General features: G+C 47.6%; 1 protein-coding gene across 5 annotated transcripts in view; it reads right to left on the reverse strand.

Annotated features, from left to right (window-relative positions):
• ILF3 (interleukin enhancer binding factor 3) overlaps nt 1-13,821 on the reverse strand; it is a 32,211-nt gene extending 18,390 nt beyond the window's left edge. For 2 of the 5 annotated variants that reach the window (XM_058728042.1, XM_058728040.1), the window contains exons 1-4: nt 13,640-13,820; nt 1,431-1,529; nt 824-1,053; nt 488-665 (exon numbers count right to left, since the gene is read on the reverse strand). In XM_058728042.1, the coding sequence (XP_058584025.1) occupies nt 488-665; nt 824-1,053; nt 1,431-1,433 (411 nt within the window). In that variant the 5' untranslated portion in view covers nt 1,434-1,529; nt 13,640-13,820. Of the gene's footprint in view, nt 1-487; nt 666-823; nt 1,054-1,430; nt 1,530-5,584; nt 5,692-13,639 lie in introns of all 5 variants that reach the window. The other 3 variants (XM_058728044.1, XM_058728043.1, XM_058728041.1) reach the window with 2 other exon arrangements.
• Between the last annotated feature and the right edge of the window lie 2,236 nt (nt 13,822-16,057).

Below are 16,057 nucleotides of genomic sequence, written 5' to 3' on the forward strand. Positions count from 1 at the left end.
GTCTCCCTCTCTGTTCATGCTCTGTCTCTCTCTGTCTCAAAAATAAATAAACATTAAAAAAAAATTAAAAAAAAAAAAAAAAAAGAGTCAGAGGCTTAACGGACCGAGCCACCTAGGTGCCCCCAAAAAGTTGGTTTTTAAAAAGTTCTCGTGCCCAGTTTTGGATCAGTGGGGAAGAGTTAATAATTGCACCTTCTATTCAACCATCGACACCCATCGACTCAATTGGCTCTGGACGTAAAGTTCCAGTGCAGCCCGGAGCACAGCAGACACGGAGTCTTTCCTAGCTGAAAGAGCTCTGGGCCTATCACATGCAGCCAGGCACTGTCCGTAGAGCCTTAGAGTTCTGTGGCATCCACCCGCACGTGCAAGGGTGGGTTTGGAGCCATCTCTTGGTGCACAGCACGAATGGGCCGCTCTTCCCTTGCCCTGCACCCGCAACATGCGCAGTCTGCCCGCCCCACCCAGTGGAGACGGTCACACTCACAGCGAGCTGGATGGCCAGGTTGTCGGCCACCTTGTCCAGGAGGGCAGTCGTGGGCTTCTCCTTACATAGCAGCACCAGCTCCAAATCCAAGTCCCCCTTGAGCAGCAGGCCCTTTGCCACGAGGCCAACACGCATCACGCCCCGCAGGGTTCTGGTCATGTGCTCCGTCTTCTGCTCCCTGAGGGACAGACCAAAGGATGCTCGGTGAGGGATTCAGCATAGCCAGAACCCAGAGGCCATGGAGAGGCTGGAGTTTCTTAGAAAAGGAAATGTTCACCCCTACGCTGGCCAGTCTCTCCACGAAAGATCCCCACCGCCCCAAACCCTCAAACTTACCCAGCCCCTTCTTTGGTCTCGTCCTCTGGGGGCACATCCACGTTCTCAGACTCGGCGTGCTCACCGCTTCCTTTCTCTTGCTCATCTATCCAGTCAGACACAGCTTTGAGAGCCCTCTCTGTGTGGGACACCATGTTCTGGACGGCCTCCAGTTCCTCTTGGGTTGGATAAACAGAAGAATGCTTTGCCATCACGTGGCGATCATCATTCACAAAAATTCGCATCGGACGCTGGAAATGTGGAAACTCAGTTAAAAACAATGCAGAGACCACACGAGCGTCCACTTCTCTTCCAAGCCGCCCAACGCAGAATCAGGCTTCATCATCTGTGTGAAAGTAAACCTAGGGGGACGCTCCTGAAGGTGTGGGGAGGACAACTGAATGAAAACGGCTGTTCATTCTTGAGGCAGCTGAGAGGAAGGGGGCACTTCAGGCATTTATATATATATGTATGTATATACATGTACGTATGTGTGTGAATTTTTACACTGTGCAGCAATATAATTCAAAAAAGCTAATGAAAAAATAGGAGAATCAAATGCTTTAGGGAAATGCTACATCTTCGAATATGAATAAAGAAACAGTATTTACACTTTTTAAAAACTTACCATTTTTACTTCTTTTTTCTGTAGTGTCTGGAAATCAAATGTTTGCTTATCTTTTCAAACTGTGACAGATTTCCTTGGTGTTATCAATACTTCAACTATCTATAAGATCAGAAAATCATTTTAGTTTCAAGTATTTCATACACGGATGAATTGTAGCAGTCAGATACTGAGTAGGATGAAAGACAGTGGTGCTGCCACGTGAGGGGCCCTGTTAACACAGCAGGACACATCCTTATTTCCAGGTAACCGCTGGTAAGCCGAGGCACAAACTAATTATAAAATTCCCTAAAAATGGAAACAGCTGGTTTCAGAATCCAACTCCACCCACATCTAGAGGGTTTCTATTTCATCTTCTTTCATCTTTTACTTTTTTTAATTTTTTAATGTAAAGTGTGCTAGATTTTGTCAAAGTTCATTTATTTATTTTGAAAGAGAGAGAAAGGGAGCACACGTGCACAAGCGGGGGTGGGGGTGGGGGTGGTGGGCAGAGAGATAGGGGGACTGAGGATCCGAACCTGGCTCCTTGCTGACAGCAGAGAGCCCACTGCGGGGCTCAAATCCACAAACTGCAAGATCACAACCCAATCCGAGCTGTACTCAGACACTTAACCAACTGAGCCATCTAGGTGCCCCAGTATGCCCGATTTTTTAAAAGTGTTTATTTATTTTGAAAGGGGGGGGGCAGTCAGTTAAGCACCCGATTTTGGCTCAGGTCATGATCTTGCAGAGTTCATGGGTTCGAGCCCCGCAACAGGCTCTCTGGTGTCAGCATGGCGCCTGCTTCAGATCCTCGGTCTCCCTCTCCCTCTGTCTCTCCCTGGCTTGCGGGCAGCACACTCTCCTCTCTCGAAAAATAAATATTACAAAAATATTAAAAAGAGCGAGATCATGAGCGGGATGGGGGGGCAAACAGAGAGGGAATCCCAAGCTGGCTACATGCTGTCGGCGAGGAGCCCAACATAGGACTCGATCCCGCAAACCGCAAGATCATGACCTGAACCAAAATCAAGAGTCAGATGCTCACCTGACTGAGCCACCCAGGCACCCCTAAAGTATGTCACTTTTCACAAATATAAAAAATAAAAGCTTAACACGCCTCCAATAAATGGTAACAATATAAATACTCAGCAAAATCCTGGTGTTTGGAGAAGGAAAAGAGAGGGAAGGAGCTCTGGTCTTTGAGGGTCATGAAGAAATGGAAGGAAAGCAGGGGACTAAGAGCCCCAAAAGGTGTCTGTCAACCAGAAAGGCAAGAACCTTCTGAAACATCAGGTGGATGTGACCACTGCACCACGTGCCCCCCTCCGTGGGTTAAATTTTGAAGAGACCAAGAGAACTCAAGTGCACAACAGGAGTCTTTAGAACAGGCGTAGCTGTAATTACCATTTGGGGCTCTAAATAACATGCTGACGACAACCTACTCATTCCTACTCTGTGCAAACAGTCTGGTCCACACTGACATCTTCCAAGTGAGTGAACAACACAGAAAATCCATCACAATGATACACAACAGATGAATCCACCCATCCCATCCAACCACAAAACAGACAGCCCCTTCGATCGAAGCCAGTTACCAGTCAGGGCAGCAGTCTCCACCTTGTGGAAAGGCACACGCTTCAAGGATAAACTTGGACATGACTGGCCAAAACAAGAATTTCCCACAACACTTCAGGATTACCTAACGATCTAATTGCAAATTTGTAGGTTTCAAAGTGGAACTATAAAATCGAAGGGTGGAACGAGAGCTATGCAAGAGGACAAGTGGGGGTCAAGGGCTTCTTTGGGGGGCAGGGGAGGAGTGGAGGCCAGTCTCCACGATGCCCTTGGTAAATCACTCAGTCACCACCAAGTGGGAGCTCCCACACAGACCTGGACTTGAAACCCTGCCCGCCCAGCCGCTAGCCGCAGGCCCTGAAGTTTCCCCTGGACCTGGATGCGGCCCCTGCACCTCCGAAGGGGGGTAAACATGCAACAAGTCAACCTACGGAAAACATGCAGCACAAACGCCACGGACCCTTCAAAATGGCACCAACTTTCTCTACCAACAGGATCTCTGTTTGCCAGGCTGCTGTGGGGCTAAGTGATGAGTGACGTACAGTCGGAAGTGCATCCTACATGAAGGAATTATCATTCGTTCAGTGAGGAACAAATGGTATCAAGGTCGTGCTCAAAAAGAATGCTTTACTAATGTTAGATACATATTTAAGACAAATTGATGGTTGAAAGCACATGCCTGATATTCGCCCTAAAATACTCCAGTAAGGCAGACAGTGGTGATGGGGAGAAAAATAAAACAAGACGGCAAAATGCTGATAGCTGTCGAAGCTGGGGGATGGGTATGCCTGGATTCATTCACCTACGAGGTCTGAAAACTTCCATAACAGTTTTCTTTAACTGCGGAATGTACTTAAGTCCTCCCACAAAAGTACAGCCATGGAAGGTCATCTAAAAATTCAACCGGAGCACCTGGGTGGCTCAGTCAGCTGAGCGTCCTACTTCAGCTCAGGTCATGATCTCAGGGCTCAGTGAGTTCGAGCCCCGCGTCGGGTTCTGTGCTGACAGCTCAGAGCCTGGAGCCTGCTTCAGATTCTGTCTCTTCCTCTTTCTCTCTGCCCCTCCCTCGCTCTCTCTCTCTCTCTCTCTCTCAAAAATAAACATTAAATTGGGGCGCCTGGGTGGCACAGTCGGTTAAGCGTCCGACTTCAGCCAGGTCACGATCTCGCGGTCCGTGAGTTCGAGCCCCGCGTCAGGCTCTGGGCTGATGGCTCGGAGCCTGGAGCCTGTTTCCGATTCTGTGTCTCCCTCTCTCTCTGCCCCTCCCCGGTTCATGCTCTGTCTCTCTCTGTCCCAAAAATAAAAAAATAAAAAACGTTGAAAAAAAAAAATTAAAAAAAAAATAAATTAAAAAAAATAAACATTAAAAAAAAAATTTTTTTTAACACAAAAATTCAACCAAAGCTCTAGAAACCTAGTTCTTTTTAATTGTTTTATTATTTATTGGTTTAAAAAAAATTTTTTTTATTTTTGAGAGAAAGAGAGAGACAGAGACAGAGACAGAGCATGAGCAGGGGAGGGGCAGAGAGAGAGGGAGACACAGAATCTAAAGCAGGCTCCAGGCTCTGAGCTGTCAGCACAGAGCCCGACGTGGGGCTCAACCCCACAAACTGCGAGATCATGACCTGAGCTGAAGTCGGATGCTTAACCGACTAAGCCACCCAGGCACCGTTATTGATTTCTGAGAGAAAGAGAACATGAGCAGGGGAGGGGCAGAGAGAGAATCGGAATTGGAATCGGAAGCAGGTTCCCAGCTCTGAGCTGTTGGCACAGAACCCGACACGGGGCCTGAACTCAGGAACCTCGAGATCGTGACCTGAGCCAAAGTCAAACACTTAACCAACTGAGCCACCCAGGCGCTCCCAGAAACTCAGTTCTAAACCAAGAAGCAGACCATTAGAGAGCTCACAGCCTGATGGTAAAATGGCCATGTTGAACGCCCCCCACTCCTGGCCATACCTATGCTGGAACCTCATTGACCTCACGATGACGGCTGGTAGGTTTAAAACCTGATTTATTTACTCAACAAGTACTCAGTGTGCGCCTCCATGCTAGAACGGTGACAGGCATGGCAGAAAAATGCCTTGCCCCTCTGGGCCCAGTGGGCGATGCAAGGTAAAGAATCGCCTTCCTTCCAAGCCCAGCCAGGTGCCAGGAGCCGAGGCTTCACTCCACACGGACTATCTCTTCACGCTACACTCCTCCTCCATCACAAAAACATCAAATGCAGAAAACTTAAAAAATAACAACTTAAACCATGGTTTCAGGTGGCTGTGACCCTTTTATTTAGGGTTTTGTAGGACCGACAGTGTCTACCTTACTAAAAAGAGCTCCCCAGAGAAATGGCTGGCCTGCACCTAACACAGAAACTGCGTGAGCCGGGGTCATTTGCAGCATCAGAAAGCAAAGAGGCACTCAGACACTAATGCAGGTCATCCAAAGAACAAGGAGCTGACCTGTGAAGGCTCCCACTGGCCACATCTGGGGCAATGGATTACAAAAAACAAAACAAACATAAAATGCTTCCACCTGCACAAAGTTCTAGAACAGGCAAAACTATTCAGCAGCTAGCTGCATTAGGCAGATGGTGGCAGGCACACCTGGGATGGGCGCTTTCGGGGTGATGATCACGGTCTGTATCTTGGTAGGAGTTGGTATATTCAGTGGTCAAAACTACTTGAATGGTAGTCTCAAGACGTGTACGTTACTTCAAAAGAAAAAAAAGGGGGCTGTAAATAAATACTGGACTCTAGTTAATATTCAGATGGAGGACTGTAATTTTTTGCTACTTTGAAATGCATCATAAAAGTAAAGTGGATTAGACGTCAAAGAAACTCGATAAATGCATAAATAAATGTGGACTGAAGGATGACCAGAACAAAGGAAGAGATGTGTGAAACAAAAGTATAGTCAAATGTCAACGGCAGAACCTGAGCTTTATATACAGGTGGCTGTTCACTGTAAAACCATGTCACCTTCGGTATATGTTTGAGAATTTTCATAATGAGATGTTAAAAATAAACAACCTAAGGGGCGCCTGGATGGCTCAGTTGGTTAAGCATCCGACTTTGGCTCAGGTCATGATCTCGCGGTTCGTGAGTTCGGGCTCTGTGCTGACAGCTCAGATCCTGGAGCCTGCCTTGGATTCTGTGTCTCCCTCTCTCTCTCTCAAAAATAAACAAACTTTCAAAAAAATTAAAAAAAAAAAAAACACTAAAAAAAAAAAGAAAAAAACCCTAAATTGATTCAGCACATTAAATGCATGGAAAAGCTTGAGTCTGTAATGATACTTAAAAAAAAAAACAACACCAAAACCTGGGGCGCCTGGGTGGCTCAGTCGGTTAAGCATCCGACTTCAGCTCAGGTCACGATCTCGCAATCTGTGAGTTTGAGCCCCGTGTCGGGCTCTGGGCTGACGGCTCAGAGCCTGGAGCCTGCTTCCGATTCTGTGTCTCCCTCTCTCTCTGCCCCTCCCCCGTTCATGCTCTGTCTCTCTCTGTCTCAAAAATAAATAAACATTGGAAAAAAATTAAAAAAATTAAAAAAAAAAAAACAAAAAACCAAACCCTACTTTGCCACTAGTGCAGAGGTGTATATCCCAACTTCCTACTCTGAAAATGGTGATTTTCCACAGTGGATGTAGGCAATCGCTGTAAGAACAAATGCCACCTGATAGACACTGGGAGTAGAGAAATCATTCTTGCACCCCTGGGTAAAAAGATGTTGTGACAAAAAACAGAAAAAAACAAACGAAAAACCCAGCCCGTCAAAAGTACCTCAAGGACACGCGTACGCCCCCAAATGCACCCGCTTTCATCGACTGTCCCGCATGTAGGTCTCCATCCGCTGCCTTCACTGTTAAAACTAAGAACGTGGGTGTGCCTCTGTCGCAAGCGGCTGTATCTCTTGGTCTTCCTCTGCTCCAAGAGGCAGGCCCCAGAATGAATCCCTGAAGAGACTCACTGGGCTGTGTGGCTGGCCCTGAGCACCCCACCTGGCCCATCTGTGGAACACTCACCCCCAGGCCCTCCTCCCTTAGACCAGACCTTGGTGGTGATGCCTCCTGATTCAGGGGGACAAAGAAAGTAAGAGCACTAATTATGTGAACTAAAACAAATGCTGAAAAACTGGAGACAATGTTCCTTTGCAGGCCAACAAATCTGGCCTCCCTGGTCTCTATGCGAACCCAGACCTGTCATCCAAGCCAGCTTTTCAGAAACTAACCGCTCTAGTCTTGAATACCAGGGAATCCCTCTCTTTAACAGACAGAGAGGTCTTCTGGGTGAACAGAAACCTCCTTTTCAAGATTTTTAGCAAAGAACACTGTTGGCAAGAGGTCCACAACACCCACCTGCTTGCCTACAGCCAACACTCCACTGGCCCCTGACAACCAAACTTTAAACAGAAGCTACTCCTGCAACCACCTTTATGATTCAACAGCAAGGCACAAGGAAGCCTGGCTTTTTACCAGTCAAGCTCCTCTGAAAAGAAACCCAAGCGAGGAACAGGTGGAGTGGAGAATCAGGATTTTAAACATGAACTCTGGGTAGCTGGGGATGTTCTAACACGAAGGGATCAGGGTTTTTTTCCTTCTCAAATCCAGCCCACTCACAGCATGCAGAGTTACAGAAGTTTAAACCACAAAACCTTTGGCTTGCAACGTGCTGACCTCTTGCTAATTAGAACTCAACGCAAGGCACTTGCTGCTGAAAAAGACACATGCCCAAGTTAGTCTGTAAAATGAATGAACAGGTGCAGTGGCAACACCGCAACAGGTATAGCCCCAACTATCTATTTCACAAAGTCCTACAGCTATTCCAGCAACTCCGGGGAATTGTCCCGAAGCGGATGCTCATCTAAAAGACTGAATGGATTAAGCTTTGAAAGGATCCAAACCCCAGCTCCTGGTTTCCCCATCTCCAGAGCTATCCTATCCTGGAGCATGAAGTGAAATGACACATGCTACTCTTTAGTGACTCTGCAAACCTTTACAGATTGACATCATCAAGGACACGCGAAAAATAATTTTTAACAAAGCAACCCAGCCAAAAGATGCCAACCTAAAATCTGGTTATGGATGCCACTGGGAGAAATTTGAAAATCCAACACAGATCCGAACGCTGGTGCAGTGATTCCCAATTCTGTCTGCAACAGTGTTTTTTACTGGTCCACAGGGAGGTGTAAAGTCAGGGATAATGATTTCCACAAATAGTTTCAATTTTTAAAAAATGTCCTTTTCTCTGATAAAAAAAGGAGATGTTGTATGCTAATTAAAAACATATTTTCTGGGTGCCTGGGTAGCTTAGTCAGTTGAGCATCTGACTCTTGATTTCGGCTCAGGTCATGATCTTGCAGTTCATGAGATCGAGGGCAGAGCCTGCTTAGGATTCTCTCTGCCCCCCCACCCCCACCCCACCCCTCCCGCTCACGCTCTCTCTCAAAATAAACAGAAACAAAAAGAAAGGGAAAAAAAGATACTTTCCTTGACTAAATATAAAGTTGACAAACACAAATTTTTCTCCAAAATGTTTCTGAAACTCCACTGGCCTCCCACGAGACCCAGGAGTCCAGGCTCACTGGTACTGTAGAGCATTCATGGGTTTTGGGAGACAGAAGCCCCACGTTTGCATCCAACTGGGCTCCCCAACCTCGCAGCTGTGGGATCCTCCGGTAAATTATCTACCTGTTCAGAGCTGTTATCAAAAAGGAAATGGCAACACTAGCTATGCCCAAGAGCTGCAAACAGTAAGGATAAAAGGTGACTTTGTGGGAAGATGCTTCATCAACTGAAAAACCGCAAATGTAATATATTAAAGGAGGAATTTCACCAACTCTCGGATGAACCGATAGAAAGGTTTTAAAATCTGCCTGTGAGAGGACATAACAGTTAAGCGTGTATCATGACTCCAGGTGGGAATTACCAAACCCTCTTCCCAACATGCTCTTCAGGCAACAAGCAGGAGAGGAAGTAAGCTTAGGAAATCTTCCACACCTGGTTGGGGCAGGGGCAGGAGGGGCGACCCTCCCATGTATCCCCATGGGGAAGCCCTGGATTTTTTTCTTAACTTAGCGTGCAATATGTTTCCTTCTCCCAAAAGCATTCTTTTCCCCTCCCCAGTTACAAAGAAAAAAAGATGGTCTCTCAAAGGATCTGAATCCACAGACATGTGAATTATTTTGGTGGGTAAGGGTGGCACTCTTTTCAATAAAACTACTGCAAGATAACTACAGCTTCACCTGCAGTATACAAGAAATAACAGAGATCACGTGTACTCTTTAAAGCAGTTTCCCACAATGGCAACATCTTGCAAACTACAGTACAATTCATAACCACAACACTCATGGTGATACAATCAGACAGACCACTGCCATCCCAAGGATCCCTCCTGTTGCCCTTGATTGGTCATACTCACCCTTCCACCACTCCTCATATGCCTAACCCTACCAACCACTAATCCATTCACCATCCCTACAGTTCTGCCACTCCAAGAATGTTATTATATATGGAATTCCAGAGTATGTAACCTTTCAGCACTGGCTTGTTTCATGCAATGTAACTGCCTCAAGATTCATCCAAGGTGTTATCAACAGCTTGCTTCTTTTGATCGCTAAGCAGTACTCCGTGGTATGGACGTATCTTGGTTTAACCATTCACCTACTGAAGGACATCTACGTGGCTTCCAGTTCTTGGCTATCAAGGATAAAGCTGCTATGAGCATTTGTGTATAGATTTTTATGTAAACATAAATGTTCCTTTCTTTGGAAGAAATGCCCAAGGGTGAAATTGCTGGGTCATTTGGCAGTTGCCTATTTACTTTCTAAGAACCCACCAAAGAGTTTTTCCAGAGCTGATTAAAAAAAGAAAAAAAAAAAAAAAAAGAAAAAAAAAAAAAGCTCTAAATAAATAAATTACGTTAAATTAAATACAAACTCAAGTAACTTCATCAAAATTGACTCAGTTCATCTTCCCTCCACTCGTCAGTTCACACACTTGCTCTGTGGGATGCGAGAAGCCCACAGACCTCCATTTACTGGACAGCTGTTACTCCCCCCTGCTAGGACTCTGCACAGGTCACCCACAGGACAAATGTTTATTAAGCGCCACTATGTGCCATGGGGCCGGGCTGGTTATTTCCACATTGTTGACATCTGGACTGTTTTCTTGAATTATGAATGCATAGCAAGGATTATTAACCTGCAAAAAATCTAGAAGTACCACTGAGAAGCAAACCTAACCCGCAACATTTTATTCTTTAAACATACACAGATTCAGGTAAGAGGAAAAAAGCAGTCCAAAGGAAGCAGCAGCAAAGCAGGTAGCCTGCAAAATTATCCCAGTAAGACTGAGCTCAAACCACAATCCTAATGAAAATAAGAAGAAAGAGGACTGTTTGGAATGTCAAGGAAAATTACAATGGATCTCAAGTTGTCCATAGCACCAATTCTCACTAACTGCCCAAGATTATAAAAATAATTTGGAGCAAATGTACATACTCTAATAAAAGTTACTTCGTAACTAAATGGTCCTTAGTGTTCATATATAGCACACAAGAAAATGGTCCTTGGACAATAAACTCATCTTCCTGCTAAAAACTAGTGGCTACATGGGCGCCTGGGTGGCTCAGTTGGTTGAGCGTCCGACTCTGGATTTCAGCTGGGGTCATAATCTCATGGTTCATGGGATTGAGCCCCATGTCCAGCTCTGTGACTACATTTTTCTTCATTCCATAAGCACTCAATGAGAAAAAAAATTAAATTTCAACTGGACATCGTTTTCCCAAGACATCTGAAAACAGTAGATGTTAAAAGTCATTCTGAACTTCCAATCACAATTTATAATGGGATCACCTATAAAGTGCAACCTTGGAAAAATCTCACAGGGATTCAACAAAGCATAAAATGGCAAGGAACAATTTTTAAAAGTCAGTACACTGACAAGGCTCCGTAACAAACACCTGTCCACCAGGCTCTCACTATTATTTCGATAACAATGCTAGCACCACAAAGAATCAGCACTGACTTACCCTAAACAACAGAGCAGACAGGGAAGCTAGTGGTTTCAGACAAAACCGTAAGTGCTGCAGCTGGAATCTGAAGGAATCTCATCCCTTCAGGGCCCCAACCTGCTTCACTGTATGTAGATTCTTGTCAAACCAATGTCTGCCTTTAACCTGAAACCCCTTCGCTAAAAACAGAAATCAAATCCTTTTTTCCCCAGGACTTGGGTGAGATAGAAAGCATCCAATATATACAGCCTAGAAAATCGGAATTCCCATGAAAGTTCAATCAAAGCAACATTCAGATAAAATGGCATGCAGATACGTGCATGTAATGTTAGATGGTGTGATTTACACATCCTTCAAAACTGCACAAAGTTAACCAACTTACTGACAGGAGGGCAAGTCCAAGGAGGTATAAACCCAAGTTTCTTGGGGAAAGGAATTATTCCTCTGAGCCATGAAAGGTGAAATCAGGAGAAACTGGGAAGGAGGGTGAGAGAGGTAAATAAGAGGGACCTGATCCAGCCCAAAGAAAACTTCTAAAGCCTTTTTTCAGAGGAACATTTCCAAGCCCCACAACTTGCTGAGGCCTACAGACAAGATGCTGCTTGTTTACCCAAAGAGAAGAGGCTTATAGACTTACAGAAAGCTCTTTCCTCATCACGGACTCCACCTGTTCCTACCTGGAGACGTGAAGCAGGGGGAACATGGAAAAGAGCCACCATGAAAGTGACATCAATGTATTAGCAGCGGCTCTTGCCAATGTAGTTTTTTAACAAGAATTAAAAAAAAAAACCTAAGAAACAGCCTTAGATTCTTCACTCCCGGTAATACGGACCTCGAAAAAAAAAAAAAAAAAGCCCTCTTAAATATACTAGAAGAAGCTAAAGAATTTTTGCCTATAGACACTAGACAAGTTCAATCAGGAAAAAACAAACAAAAACTGCAATTACCCACCAGTGTTCCAAAAAGAGTATGATTCCCAGACTTGTCCAAGCTCTAGGAGTAGGGAAACTGATGAACCCACACTCGGTGCCGGCAAGGCCACGTCTGGCAGTAACTGCCAGCCTCCAATCAACTCCAAACACCAGGGCCTGCAGAGATTCCATTCACAAATCCCAGGGACCACGATCAACTCACGCGGTCAACCAAGAGCTCAGGGGCAAAGACTGCAGGACTAGGGACAGGGATAGTAACGCCTGTACCCAGGGGCCTTTTATTTATTTATTTCCTTTTTCTAGCTGTTAATGAGCTTCTGGTTCCCACACTTCATTCACAATCTGAGTGGCTGCTGTTACCTACCTACATCCCACGAGACCACATACAAAGCATCACACACAAAGCACAGTGGCAGCAGGGTGAGCAATCCAAGGAGACTCCCAGTCACAAATACCTGCGAAAGAGTCTGAAGCCCTCAATTTGAGTCCCAACTCTGAGTGGCACCTTGGGTTTCCCCCTGGAACCCAAATATGCCAAAGGCCACCCACTTTAAAGAGGAGATCATCTTAACCAATCAGAAAAAGATTCAAAACCACTGAAATACCGGAGTCCAGAAAAGAAAGGCTTATCAGGGAAACCGGTACTCCCTTATTGATCCATCACGTCCCCTGAGCAGAATCCCAAGCAACAATCAATCAACTCTGGAAATACTAAGAAATGGTTTAGCTCCCCAAGTCTAGACAATGAACTGGGGGAGAGCACGCTGATCACTGTACAACCCAGATAATTCATCCAGGCTCAGGATTAACTGTGGCAGAACTTCAACTCAGTCACTCAACTACTTAATACGGTAGAAAACTGTTTTAAACTCTGTTTGGGTCACAATCTTGCAAGTTTCAGTGTACCCAAATATCGCACCACATCACCATTTTGAGGGAGGATGCAAATCCTAAGCAATCCGGATAAAATTCAACATCAATGAAACACCTAAACTAATGAAAGGGAAAGCTTAAACCCTACGCCAATTTTGGGTCCTAATCTGAGGCAGGCCTGGCTGATCACAGATTGGGGAACCCCATACAACCGACAGAGGCCTCCTCTGCAATCAGCGTGGGAACAGGGTCCCAAGGAGGAGGTCCGCATCTCCACGCCATGTAAGGACAAAGGCGGCGACATTTCCCGCCTCGGGAACCTGGGACTCTCCTGGAACCCGGGACGGGACAGGGACAAAGACTAAGAAGGAATGAGGAGGGGGTCGCCCCTGCTGCGCCGGCCAGGACTCTACCGGCCAAGGGGGGTGTGTGCTCCCGGCACGTGCGCGCGTGCGCGCGGGACGCAGCAACAGACAAAGCCGGGCCCGGGGGACTCGGCGGCCGGGGGCCCGGTGCGCGCGCACCCCCCGTGCGAGGCGCCGCCGCCGGCCGAGGGGCCGCGAAGGGGGGGGCGGATGCGCGCGCACCGGGCCCTCGCCGCCGCCGCCGCCATTTTGTTTCCTCGGCACAATGGGGGAGAGTAACGGCCGAGCGCGGGAGCGAGACTGGAGAGGGAGGAATGAGCCCGGCCCTGGGGCGAGAGAACCGGGCGTAGGAGAAGAGCGCGGGGCGCCTCAGGCCTTGTCACCGCGACCCCTCAGCCGGGCCCGCGCTGAGTGGGAGGACTGGCGGGGGGAGGGGCAGAGGCGGGAGCGGGCCCAGCCGCCGCCACATTGACGCTTACCTTGTCGGCGTTCCCTTCCCCGACCGCAACCGCCGCCGCCGCCCTCCTACCACAGCCCGCCGGGGTCTCCCCCCAAAAGCCACGCGGTGCGCACCGGGCTGCTGAGTCCAACTGCAATGGCGAGAAGAGGAGGAGGAGGAGCCGGGGCCGGGGGCGAGCGGGCGGGCGGGCGCGCGCCGGGGAGGTGCGGGCCACGTGATCGGCTGGAGCCCCGCCCCCTGCCGCCGCGTTGCCGCTTGACGCAGGCCCAGCCCGGGAGGGAGGGAGCAACGAAAAGAGATAAGGAGGTGGGCTTTAGTCACGTGGCAAGAGCGTAGCCGTTGCGTTCTGGTCACGTGGAGTCGAAACGTTTACCTCCCTTTTCGAGTCCTTGATCATGTGACAGTGGCCAATACAGAGTCTTGGCCACGTGACAAGGACTTTGGCGCTTTCCTTTGGTATTGGTAGGTCTCCATCATGTGATATGGTCGCCGTTCTTTTTTTCAATGGCGGTTTTAAGCGGCATCACCACGTGGTTCAGGGCGAGAGGCGGAGTCTCCCCCTGCTGCTAGTTTATGCGCCTGCGTGGCTGCCATCTTACACCCGTCTCTCGCGTGTACGTTGGCGGAAACCTCTTTGAGAGGCTGTCACAAGAGTATACCTGTAGTGGCCGAATCTTGGTCCGGGAGCTTCAACCTCCATCCGAGGCTACCTGGCGGAGCTTCCTCCCATCTCCCTGTGTCTCTCGCTAGAGACCTAGAAGACCTGAGATGCAGGTGTCGGGAACGGCCGGACAGATCTTGCTGCCCCGGGACCGGCGTCGGCGAGCGCTCCAGTTCTTAAGTCCTGCAATCAAACCCCCAATGTAGTGTCCGGCTGCCCTTCCGGGCCCAGGCCTCCGCAGGGCAGAGCCGAACTACTCGAGATCTTCCAGTCGCCCTTTGACAAATGGAGAAACTGAGGCCCGACTAGAGGATTCACAGACTGCTCGTGGGAGAGCCGGGTCTGCAAGTCAGACGCTCGGCCAACCACAGCTCGGGGTTCATAAGTAAAGGCCTCAGAGCGTCTTCTATTTTAAAGGCTAATGTTGAATTCTCCGGGGCGCTTCGTGAGATCCCCGATGTACAAACAGTATGTACAGTAAGCCCGGCGCCGCTTCAGTGTCAGAATCAAGCTAGTGCTTGACAGGCGTTACTAGGCATGTTGTCCGGTGCGATGCTGTTCAGAAGCTGCTGGGATTCGGAACAAGGAATCATTGGAAAGGTTTCCTACCTGAAAGAAGTCGTTCAAGACTTAAGGCATAACGTGGGACACGTGGGTGTCTCAGTTGGATTTTGGCTCAGGTCGTGATCTCATGGTTCGTGAGAACGAACCTGGTTGGGATTCGCTCTCTCTGCCCCTCCCCTACTCGCACCCGTGCTCTCTCTTACTCAAAATCCATAAATAAACTTAAAAAGATTTAAGGCATAATAACGATTTTCCTAGCAAAAATGTAGGGACGGTGCAGCTCCTTTGTTAATGACACAAGACCCATCGTCTGTTCCAGATTGGAGTCCCCTGTGTGACAAAAACTACCTCTCTGAGCCTTCATTTCCTTTCTACAAAACGTTGGTTAAAAAAAATTAATGTTTATTTCTGAAAGAGATAGAGTGCAAGCGGGGGAGGGGCAGAGAAAGAGAGAGGGAGACACAGAGTCTGAAGCAGGCTCCAGGCCCTGAGCTGTCAGCACAGAGCCAGACGTGGGGCTTGAACCCTCGAGCGAACCGTGAGATCATGATGACCTGAGCCGAAAGTCGGGTGCTTAACTGACTGAGCCACCCAGGCGCCCTAATGGTGATTTTTTTTTAATTTTTTTTTTTAACATTTATTTATTTTTGAGACCGAGAGAGACAGAGCATGAACGGGGATGGGGCAGAGAGAGAGGGAGACACAGAATCGGAAGCAGGCTCCAGGCTCTGAGCCGTCAGCCCAGAGCCCGACGCGGGGCTCGAACTCACGGACCGCGAGATGGTGACCTGAACCGAAGTCGGACGCTCAACCGACTGAGCCATCCAGGCGCCCCATGGTGATTTTTTTTTAAGGCACTTGGCACATTTCTGTGTCTCGAATAAATGTCTCAGTTATTTAAAAGGTAAGGTGTAAAAAATGTTACTAAAATGGATGCACACTGTACCTACTGCCTCTCTGTTTACACTTTACTGAGGGTTTTGAACGGATAATGTATTCACCTGATGCTATCAAATATGCAAGAGTGTGAAAGGACAAAACCCATCCGCCTCCTCCCTACTTCTTGGCAGCCATTGTGAAGTTTTTTGTTTTACTCCCAGAGAGGCTTAATTATGTGTGTGTATTTTTTTTTTCTGTTTTTCACGCAAACACTCAGCATCTTGCCCCCCCCCCACACACACACACACACTTGAAGAGCTTTCCTAAATAGAG

Source organism: Neofelis nebulosa, chromosome 4 (genome assembly GCF_028018385.1).
Source record: "Neofelis nebulosa isolate mNeoNeb1 chromosome 4, mNeoNeb1.pri, whole genome shotgun sequence".
NCBI lineage: Eukaryota > Metazoa > Chordata > Mammalia > Carnivora > Felidae > Neofelis > Neofelis nebulosa.